The sequence below is a fragment of the Amphibalanus amphitrite genome, unplaced genomic scaffold (assembly GCF_019059575.1).
Source record: "Amphibalanus amphitrite isolate SeventyFive unplaced genomic scaffold, NRLGWU_Aamphi_draft 000108F_arrow, whole genome shotgun sequence".
In the NCBI taxonomy this organism is placed as follows: Eukaryota; Metazoa; Arthropoda; class Thecostraca; order Balanomorpha; family Balanidae; genus Amphibalanus; species Amphibalanus amphitrite.
Genome location: NW_024881603.1, coordinates 635,790 through 657,865, shown reverse-complemented (window position 1 = coordinate 657,865; position 22,076 = coordinate 635,790). Strand labels below are relative to the sequence as shown.

The 22,076-nt window shown below is 46.7% G+C and overlaps 1 protein-coding gene across 3 annotated transcripts in view; it reads left to right on the top strand.

Moving 5' to 3' along the window:
- LOC122380856 (lachesin-like) overlaps nucleotides 1–22,076 on the top strand; it is a 152,080-nt gene that overhangs the window by 117,683 nt on the left and 12,321 nt on the right. For all 3 annotated transcript variants that reach the window (XM_043364373.1, XM_043364374.1, XM_043364375.1), the window contains 3 exons: nucleotides 11,038–11,245; nucleotides 14,774–14,929; nucleotides 21,181–21,309. In XM_043364373.1, the coding sequence (XP_043220308.1) occupies nucleotides 11,038–11,245; nucleotides 14,774–14,929; nucleotides 21,181–21,309 (493 nt within the window). The remainder of the gene's footprint in view (nucleotides 1–11,037; nucleotides 11,246–14,773; nucleotides 14,930–21,180; nucleotides 21,310–22,076) is intronic.

Below are 22,076 nucleotides of genomic sequence, written 5' to 3'. Positions count from 1 at the left end.
AATATCAATGTATGGAGCTATTTTTTTACTAGCATTTCTTATTTTTCTGAATCAGAAAAACATAGTTTGAGGACCGAACTCGGTGAAAAATATTTTTTCATGAGCGAGTCATTTTCATGAGCGAACCACCACTACAAGCATGGCCGCCACTTTGGAAGCCTGCGAAATTACTACAGAACTGGCGCAGATAATACATTATTGACGCTACGCTTACGCGGCCGCTCTTCTGATTGAGTTGTCCTTAGGGAAAGGCAGCATTAGGTATTGCCCAGAAGATATCACGTGACAATATTATCGTACTTGAAGCAAATGTGAAGTACTTTTAGGAGATCAGATGACGTCATACATATACGTCATACATTGGAGGGAGATTGTGATTCAAGCTGGAGGAATTCCTTTGTTGAGCCGCTAGAATCCGAAGGAAACAGCGGAAATTGCCTACGACTATTTAATGAATTTAACGGTGATGAATAAGTGCGAAAAACGTTTTGGCTTTATAAAATTTGATGAAATGACCAGGGTAAGAGTTTTATTACTGGCGGTCAATTCAAAACGGCGCAAACATTTAAACAGTGAAGATAGTGAAGCACGATTCAAAGTGTAGTACACCTTTCGTACTTTGAGCGGCGATAGCGGGATAACGGTGTGGAGCTTCGAGGATCGGTCTTCAGTTCCCGGACCAGAAAGGTGGGGCCTATGCAATGTCAAATTTCATCAAAATGGTGATACTGTCCCTTTAAAACTTAATTGATATATTTCGATATTGCACCGTCATCAGAATAAGAATTCTAATAATAATTCTAATAATTCTAATAAGAATTCTGAATTCTTATTCTGATGACGGTGCAATATCGAAATATATCAATTTAGTTTTAATTATATCAATTTGCAACATATAACATGAGCATAAGGTTATTCACTCTATTTACTGAATAAATGATGATGATATGGGAATGTCTTAGGAAATTTTCATATTTAATAGAACCTAGAGTAAAATAGCATGAAGGTCGAATAATTTTTCTTTAAAGAATAAGAAAGGTCATATTCTCTCTGTGAGAATCGAGTAAGCGATTCTGTTCATCGTAGTTATACATAAATTTAGATGCAAGTTTTGACAGCATGAAGTCGCCATTGTTCTGCTATCTACCTTCAAAACGCACATATGGAAATTTTCGGGAAGAGATCACATGGTAAAATAAATTAGTCGCCGTTCGATTTTCTCTTGTTCAGTTTTTGCCCGTTTCGCTGGCTAAGACGTGCTTGTTTGAAAAACATACTAGGTCATTAAATAAGCAGGGTAAAATCAAGGCTCTAAATACAATCACATAAAATCACATGTATTTCAAAAACACGGAACAAATAGTGCATGGACGCGTTTCGATTATTAAATCTTCATCAGCATGACATAATCACAGAGAAAACAAGATATAGCACACAAACATTCGAGCTCGTCACAGTGCAATCGTCTTGATTTTAAAAATTCATGCATATGACATATTCGCTACTAATCCACCTGTAGGAGAATATCCACGAAAAATGATAGCAAAATAGATCACTGACATACATATGACACATGGATAACAACAAATTTGTACAGAACGATCATGAACAAGTAGGTACTTATTCAAACTAATGACGCGTCTTCTTTAAACTATACATCGCCGCTGGTTTTGCCCATTTCATCGAACCCACCCTAATATTAATCGTTTCGTTCATTGCTATAAATGCCGCCTCTGTCGCCTTCCGATTGTCTTTGTTTTTACATAATGCTATAATTTCTGCCCCGCCCCATCTTGGTAAATGATGTGTTTTCTGAGCATGAATTACTACCGCGCTATGTTCTGCGTTGTTTCGCATGTCCCGCTTATGTTCCTTTAATCTAACGTCTAAGCCCCTCCCGGTTTCCCCTATATATGATTTGTCACAAGAACCACAAGGAATCTTATACACTAAACTTTTTTCTTCTCCATTTCTTTTTGTGTGGTTTTTTAGTATATCCCCTACCTTTGTTCCCGAAGAGAAAGCGATTTTAAATCCAGTCATTTCAATCTGTTTCGCTATCATCTCGGCTGGTTTCGAATTGGGAAGTGTTATATATCGTTCGGTTTTCTTCGTCTTTGTTGTCGCGCTTCGCTTTCGAATATTGATAGCTTTTCTTTTCAAGTTGACTAGAAATCCTTTGGGGTACTTTAACTTCGTGAACGATGCCATGATGTGCTGAATCTCTTCATTTATAAACTCTTCACTACAAATGCGATACGCTCTAAGGAAAAACCCCAAAACAATCCCACTTTTAACCCGATCATTGTGTCCAGAATAGAAATGTACGTACGACTCTTTGTTTGTAGGCTTTCGATACACTTTAAATTTTGGCTGACTCCCACGTATGATCACAGTATCAAGAAATGCAATCGTCCCGTTGCTTTCTTTCTCAAGTGTAAACTGAATCTTTTCCTCTACCGAGTTAAGTCTATCAAGTTTGTCCTCTAAGTTCGTTTCTTTTGGCACTACTACGAGGATATCATCAACATAACGCAACCAAATTACGCTACTGCCCATGATGCCCTGATAATGGTGCTTTTCGAGCCACTCCATGTACAAACATGCCGCCACCGGACTCAGTGGTGACCCCATGGCTAGTCCCCTATGTTGACTATACTCGTCAGACTGAAATTGAAATCCCCCAAAGTTAAGGCACATTGCAAGTAATTTCAAATAGTCATCTTTTGGCACAGGTAACTGTTCGGAGTCCATATTCGCTACTACAGATTTGATCGCCTCTAACGCACCGTCTACCGAAACGTTGGTAAACAAAGACTTCACATCGAAACTAGCCAGGAACTTATCTGATAAGTCCATGTCCTTGATCTTGTCCATGAGATCCTCAGTGTTGCGGAGATGTGCGTCACTGATCGTGCCCAACGTGCTTGAAAGAGGCCTGGCCAAGACCTTCGCGAGTCGGTGTGGAGCACTGCCGATCCCTGACGTTATCGGTCGCATCGGAACATTCGTTTTGTGTAGCTTCGGGAGACCGCGCATTCGTGGCCGCGCATTCGTTCCACGAATGCGCGGTCTCCCGAAGCTACACAAAACGAATGTTCCGATGCGACCGATAACGTCAGGGATCGGCAGTGCTCCACACCGACTCGCGAAGGTCTTGGCCAGGCCTCTTTCAAGCACGTTGGGCACGATCAGTGACGCACATCTCCGCAACACTGAGGATCTCATGGACAAGATCAAGGACATGGACTTATCAGATAAGTTCCTGGCTAGTTTCGATGTGAAGTCTTTGTTTACCAACGTTTCGGTAGACGGTGCGTTAGAGGCGATCAAATCTGTAGTAGCGAATATGGACTCCGAACAGTTACCTGTGCCAAAAGATGACTATTTGAAATTACTTGCAATGTGCCTTAACTTTGGGGGATTTCAATTTCAGTCTGACGAGTATAGTCAACATAGGGGACTAGCCATGGGGTCACCACTGAGTCCGGTGGCGGCATGTTTGTACATGGAGTGGCTCGAAAAGCACCATTATCAGGGCATCATGGGCAGTAGCGTAATTTGGTTGCGTTATGTTGATGATATCCTCGTAGTAGTGCCAAAAGAAACGAACTTAGAGGACAAACTTGATAGACTTAACTCGGTAGAGGAAAAGATTCAGTTTACACTTGAGAAAGAAAGCAACGGGACGATTGCATTTCTTGATACTGTGATCATACGTGGGAGTCAGCCAAAATTTAAAGTGTATCGAAAGCCTACAAACAAAGAGTCGTACGTACATTTCTATTCTGGACACAATGATCGGGTTAAAAGTGGGATTGTTTTGGGGTTTTTCCTTAGAGCGTATCGCATTTGTAGTGAAGAGTTTATAAATGAAGAGATTCAGCACATCATGGCATCGTTCACGAAGTTAAAGTACCCCAAAGGATTTCTAGTCAACTTAAAAAGAAAAGCTATCAATATTCGAAAGCGAAGCGCGACAACAAAGACGAAGAAAACCGAACGATATATAACACTTCCCAATTCGAAACCAGCCGAGATGATAGCGAAACAGATTGAAATGACTGGATTTAAAATCGCTTTCTCTTCGGGAACAAAGGTAGGGGATATACTAAAAAACCACACAAAAAGAAATGGAGAAGAAAAAAGTTTAGTGTATAAGATTCCTTGTGGTTCTTGTGACAAATCATATATAGGGGAAACCGGGAGGGGCTTAGACGTTAGATTAAAGGAACATAAGCGGGACATGCGAAACAACGCAGAACATAGCGCGGTAGTAATTCATGCTCAGAAAACACATCATTTACCAAGATGGGGCGGGGCAGAAATTATAGCATTATGTAAAAACAAAGACAATCGGAAGGCGACAGAGGCGGCATTTATAGCAATGAACGAAACGATTAATATTAGGGTGGGTTCGATGAAATGGGCAAAACCAGCGGCGATGTATAGTTTAAAGAAGACGCGTCATTAGTTTGAATAAGTACCTACTTGTTCATGATCGTTCTGTACAAATTTGTTGTTATCCATGTGTCATATGTATGTCAGTGATCTATTTTGCTATCATTTTTCGTGGATATTCTCCTACAGGTGGATTAGTAGCGAATATGTCATATGCATGAATTTTTAAAATCAAGACGATTGCACTGTGACGAGCTCGAATGTTTGTGTGCTATATCTTGATTTCTCTGTGATTATGTCATGCTGATGAAGATTTAATAATCGAAACGCGTCCATGCACTATTTGTTCCGTGTTTTTCTACTTGTCTCCATCAATATACATGTATTTCAGTTCACCTATGCTGTAATGACATAAAACTAACAGCAAATGTTCAGTTGAACTTTCGTATACAAAGTGACTATTAGCATTTTGTTGGCAGGCCTTGTCAGCCAGTCTCCCCAGCCTTCGAAAGTCACACTTACATCCGATCACCGTTCAGGCGCACGCGCTTGTCCAGCATTTCACCCAGCGCTGAAAGCTTGCTGGAAAAACTCCTTATTGCGGATATTCTTACACTTTTATCTACTATTTTATTGATTGCCTCATCAATAAAAAGTATTCCCAAGGAAAATGTCTCTCAGTGATAAGATAGCGATGGCAATAGCGTCATTAGTTTTGAAGCATATTTTGGTTCACCTGACTAAACGGGCATTTCTCGAACGGAACGCTGCTGCATAGATGTTTTCATACCGAACGTGTTCGGACAGTGATCCAAACACCTAAAAACGGTTGGGAACGTTGTGAAGGAAATTTTTCGTAGATTCAGATCACATTTTATTTTCCTTAAAGGGACTATCCCACCTTCTAAAATGTTGTTAAAACCAGGGATGCGGAGCCGTGGAAATTTCAGACGGCTCCGGCTCCGGCTCCGGCTCCGGGTGAAATGTCATGGCGTCTCCGGCTCCGGCTCCGGCTCCGAGTAAAATGATCCGGCTCCGGCGGCTCCGGCTCCGGCTTCTACTCAGTACATCCCCTATGCGATCAATTAAATACGGGTGGAAGAAAAAAGGCGATGGGATTAGTACACGTTGCTTCTGTATTTGTATAACAAGGCTATTTTGAATACCACATTGTTTTACGCCTTGTACCTACTGTCAAACCGAACTAGGTAAATAATTGTTTCCTCTTAAAGGTAGTGTGCCAGCTTTCCTGGACCGTATGGAGTTAATGGCCCAGATAAGGAGAACCGGATTTTTAGAACTTATCCATACCTTCAAAACTCATGGAAACGTCTTAAATTCTTCAAATTTTGAGTACCCCAGCGCGAAATTCGCCCCGACGGGTTGTCGGTCGTACCCCAACCACATTTCACACCACTATGAACAATAAATGCACACACTGAAATCGCTATTACCGATAGGCTCATCCAATCAAGTTTCGATAAACCCGTTCATCATCATCTCCTGCGGTTTCGAACACGCCTGTTAGGTGGTGCGGTAGACCGCGCCCAAAGCCAGGGCCCCGGTAACGTGAGGTAGCCGAGTCGGGGCAGCGTGCGCTGACCCAAGCCGGGGCCGCGCGTCCTCCCGGTGTCATGTGATAGCCCGGGGCTGCCCGCGGGGATGCGGTAGACCGCGCCCAAAGCCGCGGCCCCGGCTTGGGTCAGCGCTGCTGCCCCGACTCGGCTACCTCACGTTACCGGGGCCCTGGCTTTGGGCGCGGCTTCTGCTCATATTTTGTGGTGCGGTGGTGGTGCGTCGGGCCGCGCGCTCTGACTTCGGCCAAGAAAAATGCGTCAGCTGATCATTGTCATTTCTGCCACTTGCGTGTGGTGAAATGGGGTCATAACTTAAGAGACGGCTTTTTCATATCAATTATTTTACATAAAATCATTTTTCAAACCATAAATAATGTTCGACAGCCAAATAAAAGAAACAATACCAATACAGGCTTACAGTTTAAGGTTCGACATTGTGTTGTCTACGATTAGACAGCTGATAACTCATTCCCGTACGTCGTAACTCTATAATGACCTTTGCTTATTGTCACATGTGCGCCGCATTCGCGATTGTTGCCGACGCCTGTTTGCAGGTCAGCCCACTACAGTTGTTATACATATCGAAAAACCGAAAAACTGTTAGGCGAAAAAGGCACTATTCCAGGCCCATTTTTGATTTTTTTTTGCGATATTAGGTAAAAACAGAAGCTTCTTATCCTAGGAAAAATAAAATGGGAAATCATTGGAAGGTGGCACACTACCTTTAAGAAAAGGAGCCGGAGTCGCCCCCTTTTTTGACGGCTCCGGCTCCGGCTCCGGCTCCGGGCTATATTGTTTCACGGCTCCGGCTCCGGCTCCGGCTCCGGCTCCGGCTCCGCATCCCTGGTTAAAACCAGTTAAATTGTGCCCGACTTTATAGATTGGATGACCAGGAACACGGTTCTGGCATTTATTTTTTCATTAAACATCTTAGGCTTCCCATATTCCAAACACAAACTTTCAAATATGTGACGTCACAGCCCAAAATTACCTCCTTCCCCAGGCCACATTACTGTCATAAAGCTGATTCTTTTTACTCTGTAGGCACCACAACAAAGTTCAGACCAAGTTTTAAGCGGTTTTTCAACGAACAAACCCATTTAAATCAGAATGACTAAACGAGGTGACGTCACACTAACGGTCGCTCCATGTTGAAGATAGGGCCTTGCACAAGGCCCATTTTCAAATGAAGGGAACGCATTTCTTCAACACCAAGAGGCCGCGGGGGTTGCAACCTAGATAGATAGTGGTTTCTGAACCTCGCCGCAAACTTGGCTATCTCAACTCAAAACCCATGTTAAAGGTGGGATAGTCCCTTTAACTTCCCGAGGTCCATGTACTATTATAGGACATTTTACCTTACTTATTGAACGACCTAATACTTAAAGCCAGAGTCTTTTTGAATACAATTAGACATTATATCGTCGTGAGATTTCAGCTTATTGTATCTAAGTACCTGCTCGTGTATTTATTACGCGTCACTTCATACACGGAACAAAACAATTATCTGTAACAATTATCTCTCACGGAAAATATTTTCCAAATTCAAGAAAATTGAGAATATGCCCACTTTTCTCATTCTGACATTGACTAGTCGTGGTGTCTGCCTATCCCGGCCCTCTATAGTCGCGGTGTCTGAGCCTGTCTTCAGGTGTGTCCCACCTCGGCAGTAAGAGGACCCCCGGGTCCCTCCAACCTCCATTACGTGGGGTGAACTCGTCGGATAACGCGGCTCGCTAATCCGCCCACTAAGCCCAGGTGGGGAGTTTTTCAATAACGGGCCAACTTATCGGATATACGGCGGCCGGTAGTTGGCAGCGTGGACGGCCCGCCGAAGACGCGGACAAGGCTCCCTTGGTAGCTTGGTTCCATAGTAGCATTCTGCCCAGTGAAAAGTTCCAGGAAAATTATCTGCCGTTAGGAAAGTGTTACGTGTGATTACTTGCTACATTTTTATTTCCCAAATACACTTCGCATGCGAAGTCTTTATGTCCTATAGGACCTAAAGACTGAATAACTTCGTCAGAAATTGGGTAGATTATTTTCCCCTTCCTGCACTGAATCATGGTTCACCGGGTCCACATTGGTGCTCGGACGTGTTCCCCAGGCCGGCCGGTCGGCGGTCGGCGCCGGCGGCTATGACCGGTGCCCGAGTTTACTGCCGGCGGCTCTGGCGCGCGCCCCTGCAGAGGTGGTCGCAGTAATCCGTGCCGCCGCCGCCGTCTGAGTAATCGCCCTCGCCGCGCCGTAGCCGACGTCCCCGGCACACGCCAATATCGCCGGGCATTTTTCATCATTTCGCGGCAACCATTCTGTGCATAGGGGCCGTGAATGAGCCCAATAAAGCCTGGTTAGCGGCGCCGCCGGTAATGGGGCCGTGGCGGCGACAGTGTCGAGAGCGGCGCGCCGCAGGTTACTGCGAGAGCTGTCCCCGGAGCTGCCGGGCATTGCCGCACGTAGCGTAGGGTATCGGGGGAACTTTCAATCCAAAGGTGCCCGTAGAAAACATAGTATAGGTAAGCTACGTAAAGAAGGTATTCGAGCTGCAGCAACCTTTTTGGTACCTGTGTCAATACTATAACCCCCGTTCTCGAGATCTGGAAGCGGCACTCTGCACGTGCGCACGTGCAAAATGGGTCCTTACTGACTTGCACGGCACCCTACTAACCAGTCGCTAACCATTTACCAAATTTGAGCGCAATCGGTTTAGCCGTTCTCGAGGTCTGGAATCGACCCCTTCACGTGCGCACGTGCTACAGCACCATAACTGTGGCACGTGGATTTGCATTGCCGGCTGGTGGGTTCCCGACGAAAGCTGAAAAAGTGGCGAAAAAAAATGAATTTAGTAACCGCGACTCTCGGTATCATAAAACTCAGGTTGCCATGGTACGGGGCAAATTGGGGAGAATTCGTCTTAAAACTTGAATTTCAACGAGTTGCTGCGGAAAAAGGAAATTTATTGGACAGTGCGAGAATGAACTGCACTTTTCAGAAATGATTCAAGTTTTTATCTGACCAGCTTACATAGTATCAAAATCAAGTCCGAAACTGAACCACCCATGCTGCTACACACTGGCGGATCCAGGAGGAGGGGGGGGGGGGGGGGCATTTGGGGCAAATGCCCCCCGCAGCGCCTGAAATCGACGAAAATTTGTGGTTTTTGAAGAATACAACGAAAACCAAACAACTTTTATTAGGAAAAGTTTGTTTTAAACTGCGAAGCAGTGCGTGAGGAACCGAAATCTGATGAGTTATTGAAATTTGGAGGAACTTTATTGGGGGTATGCCCCCCCGCAGCGTCCAAGATTGCCTTTCTGGATCCGCCAATGCTGCTACAGGATACTTACTTCTAAGTTGCATTCTTGGCATTTCTCTACAAGTCAAACATTCATCTACACAAAGCTATCTTTTCGGGAGGAGAAATGAAGTATCTTTTCCTAGGGTGATCATTGCGGCGTTAACCCTCGCCCGCACATGCCATTTTTCCATCCATAGAACGCACATGGGGGGGGGGGGGTTGCCATCCCCCGCGCCATTTCGTTCCTGTTGGAGATAGAGCTTCGCGGTAAAGACCAAAAAAGATTCTTTGGGAAGAGACGAATCCAATGATACCCAGTTTTATCTTCTCAGGTCAGTCATTGACCTTCCAGGTCAGGTCAAACTAAAAATGTTGCTGTTTTGGGTCACCGTTGGATATCAAGTGTGCTGCTTATCATACACCGATGACGATGCCGTTTTCTGGTGCCAAGCAAGCTAGAACCTCTTTGTCATACTACCCGACCAGGTTTTAGCTGCTGAGGTCATTTCAGGTCAAGTTAGGTCAAGGTCAATTATATGTGTTTGTATGTCTGTGTGTGTCTGTGTGTATGTCGATGTGTGCACCTGTTGTTTATGTGTCCATATTACATGAAATCATGATCTGAGAAGCTTTTACAAAAAAATTCAGTCAAAAAACTTCGCGAAAAGTAAATTCAGCTTGCCAAAAACGCAATTATTTTAGATGACCTAGGTTGACCTTGACCTTGACCTTGACATCTGTACATCGTCGAACATATTCCATGATAGGTGGGAGATAAGACTGGCAAAAAAGGCCGAAATCAAGTTGTCAAAGCTCACAAGGCCCATAGCCAACGCAAGATGTTGAGAATTGGTCATTTGGGTCATGACATGACCTGAAAAAAACAAGGTCATATCTCCGAAACCAAAAACCACAGAAACTTGAACTTTTCAGTGGACATAAAAAAGGATAGAGGAGCAGCTATGCGAAAAATCAGGCTCTAAAAATATTGAGTGCAGAGCAGACAGACTACCGAGGGGGGTGGCAACCACCCTCGGTAGTCCTAACCCGCACGGTACCCCATGTGCGGGTTAGGGTTTTAAAGCTCTTGATTTGTGCTACTTAACTCAAGCTACAAAAGTGCCATTCCAGTTCAAAACCCCATGGTAAAAGTGGTATATTTTCTTTGAACCTTGACCCGCGCTTAGTACATGATTCTATGACATTCATGCTCACGATGTATCTTGACAAGTCTTGGAGGTTAGGTACTTTGGCTGAGTTTCGGGCAGAAGCTATATACCGCCGGGCAGGGCAGAATACCGCCGTCTAAGACACGTCATTGAGAACCCCAGAAAATTACATTTGACCTGGCCTCGACCCGACAGTTGACCTCAGCCTTGAAATCTTGAGTGTTTTGGAAGTTAGTTCTCAATATGGCAAAGGGGAGGGATTGGATCCCACATCAGATGATGTGTACGAGTATTAAGTAACGCTCATAGCCGTGCTTGGGAATAACCAAACTTGATATCAGTTTAGTCTTGATTATTCCCCTTCCAGTTCTGACTAGTGTCGCCAGACCTCTTATTGGGCGCCAAATGTCAGTAAACGTCAGTAGTTACAAAATCGTTTCAAGCATAAATCAAGGTTTAGTAAATCGTGAGCGGGGACGGGAAAAGCTCAGCTGACAGCCCACGTGACTGCGGCCCCAGCCTTATCTGGAAGAATCAGTTGCCGCTGCCTGCTGAGTGCTGACACGCCGTGCCCCCTGCCCGTGACCCGCAGGTGGCCTGGATCAAGGTGGACACGCAGACGATCCTGACGATCGGTAGCCACCTGATCACGCGCGACTACCAGATATCGCTGTCGCAGTCGGACGGCCGCGTCTGGCACCTGCGTATCAGCCACGTGGACCGCACCGACTCCGGCTGGTACATGTGCCAGATCAACACCGACCCAATGATCAGCCGGCAGGGCTACCTCGAGGTCGTCGGTGAGTGGACGGACGGCCGACGCACCCACAGATGCACGGTGCCACAGCTCGGCACATCCTTGACTTAGTTTTGGTTCCCCCTGGACGGTCAACTGGCATGGTTTACATGACCGTTCCTCATTTTCCAAAAGCAAGATATATGCATTGGCAATCTATAATATGTTAATTTAGATGTTTTTAACCCCGGCATTACAGGGGGGGGGGGGGGCTCTACAGAGCCCCCTCCCGTTTTTCGGCAATATCTTCTAAACCGTTTGACGGATCAACACAAAACTTGCGGTACCCTCAGCGGCTTCAATTTGACACCTTTTGTTAAGATTTCAACTTTCTAGCTACCATAGTTTGGCCGGAAATGACGTCAGAGTGACGTCATGTCGGCCGATTTCGATGCAAAATATTGAATTACGGCAAACGCTCTCAAGAGCTTAGTTGCAGCTAGATCCAATTTCTTTGCACCAGTTGGCTACAAATACACGTAGCTATCAAATTGCAATATCGATTTCTCGAATTTTTTTTTTTTTTTTAAATATGCTTTTCAATTACAAAAATATATTTCTTTGATTTTTTCAAAAACTTTTTTATTTATCGCAAAAAACCGGAATACATGTGATAGAACACACACTGATGAACTACTCTAGCTAGTTTTAGCCCAATATCTTCAAAAATAGCCAGGTTATTAGCATTATTGTCATAATTTTACAATTCCATATTTTTTCAAAACCATTTTTCAGTACGTTTTTGACATCATACAGCAATATAAATTGCACCATCGTGCTTCTGAGCTCAAATTGCATCTAATAGGCACCTTTTTTGTTGAAAAATTGCATTTTCAAAATTTGACCTTTTGGCTGACCTGAAAGTGACCTGACCTCCGGTAACTTCAGCTGAAAATAACCTCAAATGACACAGACGACATTATTTTGAAATCTACGAGTAAAATGGACCATTAAACATGCGTCACGTGGCCGATACATGATGTACAATTTTCGTGACCTAGGATGACCTGGCCTTGACCTGAAAAATTCAAAGTAAAAGTTCGGTACCCTCAGGGTATCTAAGGCATATATCAAGGAGTGCGTAAACCAAAAATGAGCCTGATCGGACTTGTCAGCCGACCGCCAGAGCCTAAATTGTGAGCAAGCGAAAATGCCGATAATTTTTACTTTGACGTGACCTGTGACGTCATCGGTGACCTCGAAGTCAATGAAAATAGGTTCCGCTGGACAGTTTTTCCAGGGCTACCAGGCGCCGTTTGAATTTTGACGATGGGCCCAGTAGTTTCGGAGATAGGAGGGGGCTCTCCAGAGCCCCCCCCCCCCCTCTCAGTCACTCGCGTTATGGAAAATACCCCAGTCATGCGCGGGTTAAGTGCATCGGCCACGGCCACGGGCCTAACTCAGTGAAACAATCAAAAGTCTTGTAGGTAAGTGTCTTTGCTACAGAAAATCGTTTGGTAAAATACGTCTAGAGGCTGCTTAACCAAATGCGCTAATACCATCGTGATGTCTTTGTTGATTGTACGGACTTTGTGCGTGTTATTCGCATTTCCGGCGGACTGATGAAGAGCTCCCACAGCACCGCTGCCCAAGGTGACACAGTGGGACGGTCCGTGTGCTGGGTGGCTGGGTGGGTCAGAGATGGCAGGGGACAAAGTCTTGATCCAGCGCGTCGACTGAAGATCCCAGTGACAGCGCCAGGGTCCGGCGGGACGGTCGGCCGTGTCACCGGCGTACGGATGGGCAATTATCCGCGGTTCAGCCGCCGCGCCGGAGTCGGCGGCCCGCCACTGCCGCACACGCCATCTTTTATGTATTGTCCGCAAACAAACAGAATGAGTCGGTGACAGCAGCGAAGACGGATGGACAGTTTACTTTCACGGAGCGCCGCGTGCCGATCAATTATACACGCCGGCTGCCCATCCCGCCCTCGGCAATTGATTGCGGTGACAGCCGTCGGGCATTAATTAGGCCAACTTCACTGTCGAAGCAGCAATTAACGCCTCCCTTGTTGGAGAGTCGCGCTCCAGCGCCAGTGCCGCTCAGTTTTACAAGTTTTATCGCAAAGTTGGCCAGAACAGTCGTGATATGAATTCGTCGAGGAAAACGGATTTTTGAGCGTGCGAGGGATCAGCGTATGATCGGAACCACTGCACCAGCCACGGATTCGAGGAGAGGTCATCGGATCATGTAACACGATCCCTTTTTACTATTCCACGTTACTATTTCATCTAACTTCAATTGTAACGCGATCCCTTTTTGTTTTCTGACATAAAATAGATAGTTACTTAAACCAGCTGACTGCTGAAGATCACCAAAAGCTACAACAGTGCCTGCTTATAAAGCAGTCTGATCAAGGCCGTATATAGGAGGTAGAATGATTAGCCGCTTGTTTACAAGTAGGTACACACAGTTGGCCGCATTGTTTAGTCAAAAGTCTTCCGTGCACTGCACGCCTCGGCGCGCTATTCGATTGGAATACCGCCAGTAGGCGGTCGCCCAAACGCCGGTAGCCCGTAACGTGCCAGGGACGAGCTTGCGAGCCGGCCACTGCACTCGTCTGCGGCCGGTGGCTTCCCATAAAATATCAGCTGCATGTGACTGAACTGATCTTTAGGGACTGTCCTCGGCGAGAGCGGGGCAATGCTGCATGGTATTTGTCATTGTTCTCCCGCAGGCGCGATCGGGCCTCACTTGCTGAGTCCAAAGTCGAGGCATGGATGGTTTAGTTCCGCTTTCGTCGTCACGCAACTTTGGTTGATAAATTCGATGTTGATTTACACAGATCTGAGGCCAGTTTTACCAACAGAAAAATAGCCGCCTGCCGGATTTTTTTTTTTGTCTAAGCCGCTTCACATACGTTTACCCTATTGTCTATAACGTATTGTCATAGCCCTATCCGCTTACGTGCCCATCGCTTTTACGCTGCGTATGTGAACGGTCTTTAGGCGAAAAATTCCGGCAGGTGGCTATTTTTCTGTTGGTAAAACTGGCCTCTGGTGTCGTGCGTGCCGCCAATTTTTACCTGTTATCGGGCTTGTTTTCTGATTGAAAACAAGATTTCTGATTGTCGATTTTTTTAAAAGTTCAGTTAACGTTTACCATGTAACACTAATATGTTGGTAACTTGACGGAATGACACTGATGTTTTTTCTGTTGTATGCTATTCGAATTTATTGTGGCTCTTGGCTCAGTTGGTATGTACGATGTCAGTTCAAGAATTGGGGCCTCGGGGCGATTCGATCCCCTGTGTTGTCTGTCCCCTAACCTGTCAATCCCTATTCCCCGACTCATGAGTCGCCAGGATTGGGGTGGAATATCACAATGGCGGAACATAATGATATTGTCAGGATTCAGGAAACTTTCCATAGCGTTGGCAACAAATGCCTATAACATGCCAGAACTGGAGGCTACAAAGTACAAGCACTGCGGAGCACAAACATATGCCTGGCAGCGAATGTATCTGTGCAGTTAATCGGCGTTAAAAAGGTATCTATTTTGAGTGATCTCAGATGTTTCATTTTGCCGACAGAGCCGCCGGACATTGTGCTCAAAGAGTCGTCCGATGATATGAGCCTACATGAAGGCGAAGACGCGACTCTCCGGTGTGTCGCCAGGGGCTACCCCAAGCCGCTCATCAAGTGGTTCAAGGAGGACGGCTCCGGACAGCCTCTGGTCTCCAGCCCAGGTGAGTGCTCAGTGTACCCTCAGTGTAACCCCAGTGTAGCGGCGCGCCACGTCATCACAGGCCAGGTGAGAGCGCTCTCACAATTACCACCTAATTACCGCCAACCAGCCTCGCCACACATGCTGCGCTGAAATCAATCCATCTCCCACTCCGACCTGCATCCCGGCGGCCCCTTTACCCAAAGTTTCAACAAAAGTGAAGCAGATAACCTGATTCATTCGATTCAGACGGCTGTGTGGAACAAGCCTAGGTTTCTAAATACGGTTGTCTTCTAGGTATTACAAAGCGTATTTGGAAATTGCAACAACGGTTGACGAGCGTCGCTGGTTGAAAAGAATCCCTTTGGTGGTGGATAATATTATGTACAGGGTGTCCGGAAATTATTTGCCCCTTGTTCATTCAGCTATAATCCCACTGTGCGCTTTAAGAACTGTTGAAAAACTGCTAAAACCGTGCCTAAGGCTATCCACAGCTGTCTGTTAGTCACATGACCTAACCAGTAACCCGGTCACCTGACTCATGACGGACACATGAGAGGCGCCAGGGACCAGCGTTTGGCAGGCGTAACTCGCACCTGAACGTGGTGTCTACTGTGACGAAATAAATTCTTTGACAAAGCGTCATCGCGCTGAAGTTATGGTGAAGACTGGAATGAAGTAGGAATTCAAATCGATTCATCTGTCCTAATCCCAATTGAAAACCTATGGGGAATCATGAAGGAGGAGCTCAGCAAGATTAAACCAGCTCTCACAGTAAACGGACTTTAAGAGGAACCTGTGAAAGGTGTGGCTGAGCATCAGCGCGAATACTCTGGACATCTTGATCCATGGAATACCAAAGCGGATGAGGGAATGAGTATGACAGGGCAGGGGATAAATCGGTCAATAAACCATGACCCGGGGGGCTGTTTGTTTATTAATAATGGCGGCGAGCTGATGGAGGGGCAGATAATTTCCGGACACCCTGTACTTTTACCTATTACCTTGAAGTTGTAGGCCGTCGGCTGTGGGTTAGGTTAGATACAAATATTTTTCTTTATTTTTATCTAACCTAACCTATCCTTACCTACCCCACGAGCCGCTGGGGGGGGGGGGGCATAAAGTTGTCCCTCTTTACGTTTTATGGAATATCTCCGAAACCTGACGAGCTACGAACGTGAAACTTGGCATAACTTCAAATGAATACCTAGGCAATGTTTGAGCAAAGTTTGGTGGTTATAGCACTTAAGATGACGTCATAGTGACGTCATAAAGTGTTGTCGTTTTCCGATATGGACCGTTTCTGATGCCGCTGAGCATGAAACACAATCGTAAATGTACTAGTTCCTGACCAATAATCGGTCCTTTATATTTGGTCTCATATATTGGATATATCGTGAGGAAACTGAGAGTCGCAAATCTATAATTTGACTTCTGACGTCACTGTGACGTCATTTCACATGGCATGGGATCGACGCCAAATTTGGACACAACCTCGGCTAGGTATTCAGGAAGATGTGTGCAAAGTTTCGCTTCTCTATCTCTTCGCGTTACGACGATATCGTCGCAGAAGTAAAGGGGGGCAACTATATGCCCCCCCCCCCCCCCCCCAGCGGCCGGCGGGTGGCGCGGAGGCCCAGCGGCCGCAGCGCTACCTATAGCCTAGTCATTAGCCTACAACCTACCAGTAATAGAAATGAGAAGTAGGGGAAGCGGGGGGAGCACCGCCACCTTAAGCATTTCTGCTCACCGAGCTGATATGCGTAGTAAAAACGAAGCTCTTTTGCATTCATGTGAAAGTAGGAATGTTTTCCTACAGGTTGGCATAGTTTCCAGCGCTCCATTATAAAATTTCGCTTCTTTACAGACGTCAAAAACAAGTCCTGCATTTTTCGTCCTCCAAAAAATGTGCGGGTAGCACCGCCACTGATGGCGATGTTATCTACAGATCGGCCTTACGGTGACAGCCACCCTTGGAAGCGTTACTGCTGTCTGAAATAGTAACTCAAACTCATATAAGACACACAAGAGTTGGTTGTTAGTTTGTCACAGATCAGACTGTTTGTTGCGGACAATATGCATACAAAGCATGACAAATTCACGTTTATTTCGAAACATCCAGTGAAGTCAAACGTGAGGTTAAAAAACAGACGACGTTTGCGGCCTAACTAAAGCTCTTCTCCGAGCTGAGTGAATCATCATTGCGGCTTTATCCATTTTGCCACCCCTTGGGGTAGCACCGCCGAGCATGGCGGTGTTACCCCACTCACAGTCATGGACCGACAACGCCCCGACAGCAAAACAAGCCGGAATGCGATTCTTCTGTAATTCCTTTATCAACAAAGAGCACTTTATGCCCTCAAATTTAACGTAAAAATCAAGGCATTTTGACTTGAAATGACCACTTACTTGCTGCTCAAACATGCCAAATGATTACAACGATGGTTTGAAATTCACAAAATGGGCAATTGCGATCTCAAAATCAAATAAATCTTAGCGAAACCTACCTCACGCGGCGTCCCGTTTCCGTTCGGACACCGAAATGGCGGGTGTTTACATTTACAATTCAGAGTTTTGCCGATAGAGAGGATGGCGGTGTTTCCCACATGGCGGTGCTACCCCCGCTTCCCCTAATACTATCTCACCACCAAAGTGACAATTTTGCTACCAGCGGTGCTCGTTGTTGCGATTTCCAAACACGCCATTACGTCATTACTACTAAACAGTAGCGGCGGAACACCTTCAATTAAGGGGGACACCGCCGACTTTTGGTCCCATTCTTTCCATGCAACGCCAATAGGGCTAATGCTAAAATGCCAAAATCAAAGGGGGTCACGGTGCCCCGGTGCCCTCCCCGTTCCGCCGCCTATGCTGCTAAAGGGGTATATAATGACCGTTTTGCGACGGAACATTTGGCATTTATTTGAGTAAATCTGAAAGGAAAAGGGTAAAGCAATCGCCATTTAATTCGAAAGGTGAAAAACCCACTATTTAACAACAATGAACAAATCAACTTTCTCAGGTACCAAACGGATCAAACGGATCAAAGATGCCCAATGTTCCGTCGTGAAAATGGTTAATAATAATTGCGGCCGATGATAGTTGTATTTTTTTTTGCCGGCACTCTCAGAGACCTCATTCGGGACTCGCGATTTGTAATGATTGCGTATTTTATGCATGTACCTATTTGTGTACTTGACAAGATCCTGCAATGATTAATGTCACCAAATGTTACACGTGGAATAACTTTACGCATAGTTCGATGCATATCCGTTATACCTACTGTTCATTTATCTGCTTCCATACAACTCTTGAATTGACTGTTCTGCTTTCTGTTAAGTTCGATCATGATTATTTGCATGATCGAAAATGAGTTCTTAATGCGTACGAATGATAAATGTTTAAACCATTTTTGAATAATAAAAATGTCGGCCGATTTGTTCCATCTTACTACCAAATTTTCTTCAAGCTTCCAAGGAACTCCGTTTAAAAAATCACTATTGAAATGAAGGTACTTATTTCCCGTGAGGAGACTGCCTGATACTAGTAATTGGGAGAAACCACCGGAGGGTGGTTTTCTGCGGCGGCCGCGCCGCTGAGATGTGGAGCCTCGCCGACCGTCCGCCGCCGAGGAGGCCGGCGGGGACGGGGCGGGCACGACGGCTTACTTTCGGCGGCTGGTGCGCGCAGCGCCGCAGCCGCCAGACGTCGAAAGACGCCATAAATCGACCAGACAAAGGGCAGCCGGCTCTATTAGTGTAATTGAATCGGGGCGGGCCAGGTGCGAATACGTGTCTGGGGAGAGCGGCCGTCTGACTTGTCCGGGCGCTGCGCCGCCGTCGGCAACTGATGAGCCTCTCTGCCGCCGTGCAGCTGAGGGCGAGGCGCTCGGCGGCGGACGGCGGACGGTGTCGGACCGCCGCGCCGCGAACGGCTGCCGTGCCGGAGCACTATCAGGCTCCTCATCTGGGATCAGGAGAGCTGCCGCTGGCGGGCAGACGGACTTTTTAGAGGGTGCTGATCAATACGTCACTGGTGATCGTTTTGCTCATTGTTACTCAAGACACAGAATGCACATTCAAAATAAAACGAGACTGCATCTTCGTTGCCGTTAGAGGCGCTGTTGTGCCACTCTCGATGTTTTTTTTTCGACCTCTTACGGAACACGATAGCGAAGGAGAACTGATAAATACCTACATGACATTTTATTGTCGCCAACCGCTTTTTTAGGTCGGATCAGATCCCTGACCTAGTAAGTCATAAGTGAATCTCTGCACGGTCCAAAAATAGTATCCTTTACAACTTGTGAATTTCAGATTTTTTCATAAGGGTCAGCTGAGGTTATATCGGTCACGTGACAACAAGCTCACCCTACCGAGTCGATAGAAAAATGCAACTTCATTTTAGCTCCCGAAACTCCTTAGTCTCCTCTCCGTCTCCACTCTCCGTCTCCGTCCCCGTCTCCGTCTCCGTCTCCGTCCCTCCCTTCCTCCCTCTCTCCCCCTCCATTCCTCCCTCTCTCTCTCTCTCTCTCTCTCTCTCTCCTCCCTCTTTCCATGATTATTATCTCTCACTTTGCCTGCTGAGGGACTTTTCTGACGCAGACGCCCTACAAATCTCTGCGAGCAAAGTGATATAAACTTGCCTAGTTTTTCGTGTAACACACTTACCTGTGGACGCAATTTTTTCTCGCTATGGGCCCGGGCGCGTCCGCTAGATAATTACATGTGACTCCCGGGAGAGTTGAGTGCCCGAGCCGCCGCCCTGTTGAGAGTGTTTTCTTGTTACCTGAAAATGACCTCCCGCGGGACGGCGCAAAAGCCGAGGGAGGGCGGCGTGCGGCGCGCCGGCGGCCCGGTGCCCGCCGGCGATCGGCGCGCCCTCCGTGATCGCTGCAGCGGCCGCGCCGGGCCGATCAAAAACCGCGCACCGGTCGCCGCCGACACGAGTTGGCTCTCTGGGTCGCAGAGTGGCGCCTCTTTTTGCTGCCGACAGGTTTCGGTACTGATCGAGACGGTCAGGAAAGACGGAAATATCGGCTTCCATTGAGCTCTGACCAGTGTTGGCTGGCCGTGGAGTAGGTCAATGGAGGGATAATAACACAGTTGGCCATAGGGACAACACCTCGTTGTGGGTATTGACGCCAGCCATGCGATGGTTTATTTAAATCTATCCGTTCGCGAACAGACTGAATCTTGTATCTGTGAGAAATGGCAGTCCGATCAGCCCTTGGCTTCAGGCTGGCGGCTATTAGGTATTCATTTCATTTGATGCCATCTCCTCCCGCTGCATAAGCGATATACGATATTCATGATAACATGGTTGTTGCTGAACTGCCGATACAATGCTTCGCTATTTTTTTTTCTGAAGCAATTATCAGTGTTGATTTTTGTTACTTCTTAAAGGAAAAGGGCCACCTTCGTGAAATATGAAGATATCGTTGTTTTTCATTTTGACATTATTATTTTTCATTTTCTTTTTAAAACTGGTGCCAGAAGTGCACAATTCGCGAAAAAGTATTGAAAACTATTTAACATATTGGTACTATGTTGATATGATACTCTCTACGGCACCTACTGTATGATGGCATAGCGATGACGTCACACTCAAGCCAATCAGCGTTCAGAAGACAGACTCGTCGGATTGTGTCAGATAAGCTGATTGGTTAAAGCTGAGCTGGTTGGAGCTGATTGGTAAAAAACCAAAGCCTCGCCGCGGGTGGCTGTATTGTCGGATTAGAACGCATTCCTGGGATATGGACGCATTCCTGGCGTATTTTCTTTTAAAATTGCCGATAACTACGAATGGAGGCCGAAATCGGCCGTAAGGAGGTGAACAAATAGGTTTTCGGACACGGGCTACAAGATGGCTATCTCAGTTTCAATCCCCATGTTAAAGGTGGCCCTTTTCCTTTAAGCATACATTCAATTAACTAATATTGTAACGCCGTTTGTCAGCAGTAACCCCAATAAAAAACGTGTTTCATAATTATGTGATGTTCAGCAGAAGTGGTTTGTTAAAAAGTATCCTCCATAGACAATATAGGTAGCGCTTACCAGTTTCCGCAGCTCGCTGTCCCCGGGGGTCATTGCCCCGCCGCTGTATGCCGCTGACCGCCCTCCCCAATTTTAAGACACGGGCTGTTCGATGTGCCTACACCAACCCGTAACGTGCTACACAGATCCCGGTAGCCTTGTCCTTGTGGGCTCCATGTCGCGCAGCAGCTGCCCCAGTGTCGGCATATCGTCTCACGTGGCCTTTGTACGTCGGCAGGCATGACTGTGAACGACACGGACATCATTTTCACGCCCGTGCGCCGACACCACATGGCCGTGTACCTGTGCATCGCCTCCAACGGTGTGCCGCCGTCCGTCTCCAAACGGATCGTGCTCCAGGTGCAGTGTAAGTTCACACCGTCTAATGGTGTACCGCCTCCAAACGGACCGTGTTCTCCACGTGCAGTGTAAGTTCACACCGTTTGATGGTGTACCGCCTCCAAACGGACCGCGTGCTCCAGGTGCGGTGTAAGTTTACACCGTCTAATGGTGTACCGTCGTCCGTCTCCAAACGGATCGTGCTTCAGATGCAGTGCAAGTTCGCTATACCTATCACACTATGTGTGAGCCGAACTGGTGCGACACGGCGCTCGCCCCAGCGCGGCGTGTGTGGCCGCCATCTAAGTGGATGAGGGGATTGGACGCGCTGCCGGGTGCCCGCCGGGAGGCGAATATTGGTCCGGCGCATTGGCGTGCGACCCATTGGGTCGAAATAAATGCTGAGCTGGCACGTCTTCAGGAGCCGGGTAATTGATCAACTGATTGCAGAAATTCATCTGACCACATAATGCTTTTTATGAGCATGCGTCGATCCTCACTGGACCCGAACAGTTTTGTTTCGATATTATCCAAGTAAATTGTGAGATACCAATGATCCGTTGTCGGTTGTGGTTGCCAGTGACTGCCACTGCCGGCCTAAGTAACATACTGCTGGTGCCCGGACCGCTGGATCCCATGCTGTCGGTGTTGCGGGTGCCTCCAATCATTGTGCTGTTGTGGTGACTGATCTTGTACTGATGGACTGATCCTGTGTTCCCCCCAGTCGTGCTGTGCTGTGCTGACTGGTGGAACTGATGGACTGGTCCTAGTCGCTGTGTTGTGCTGACTGGACTG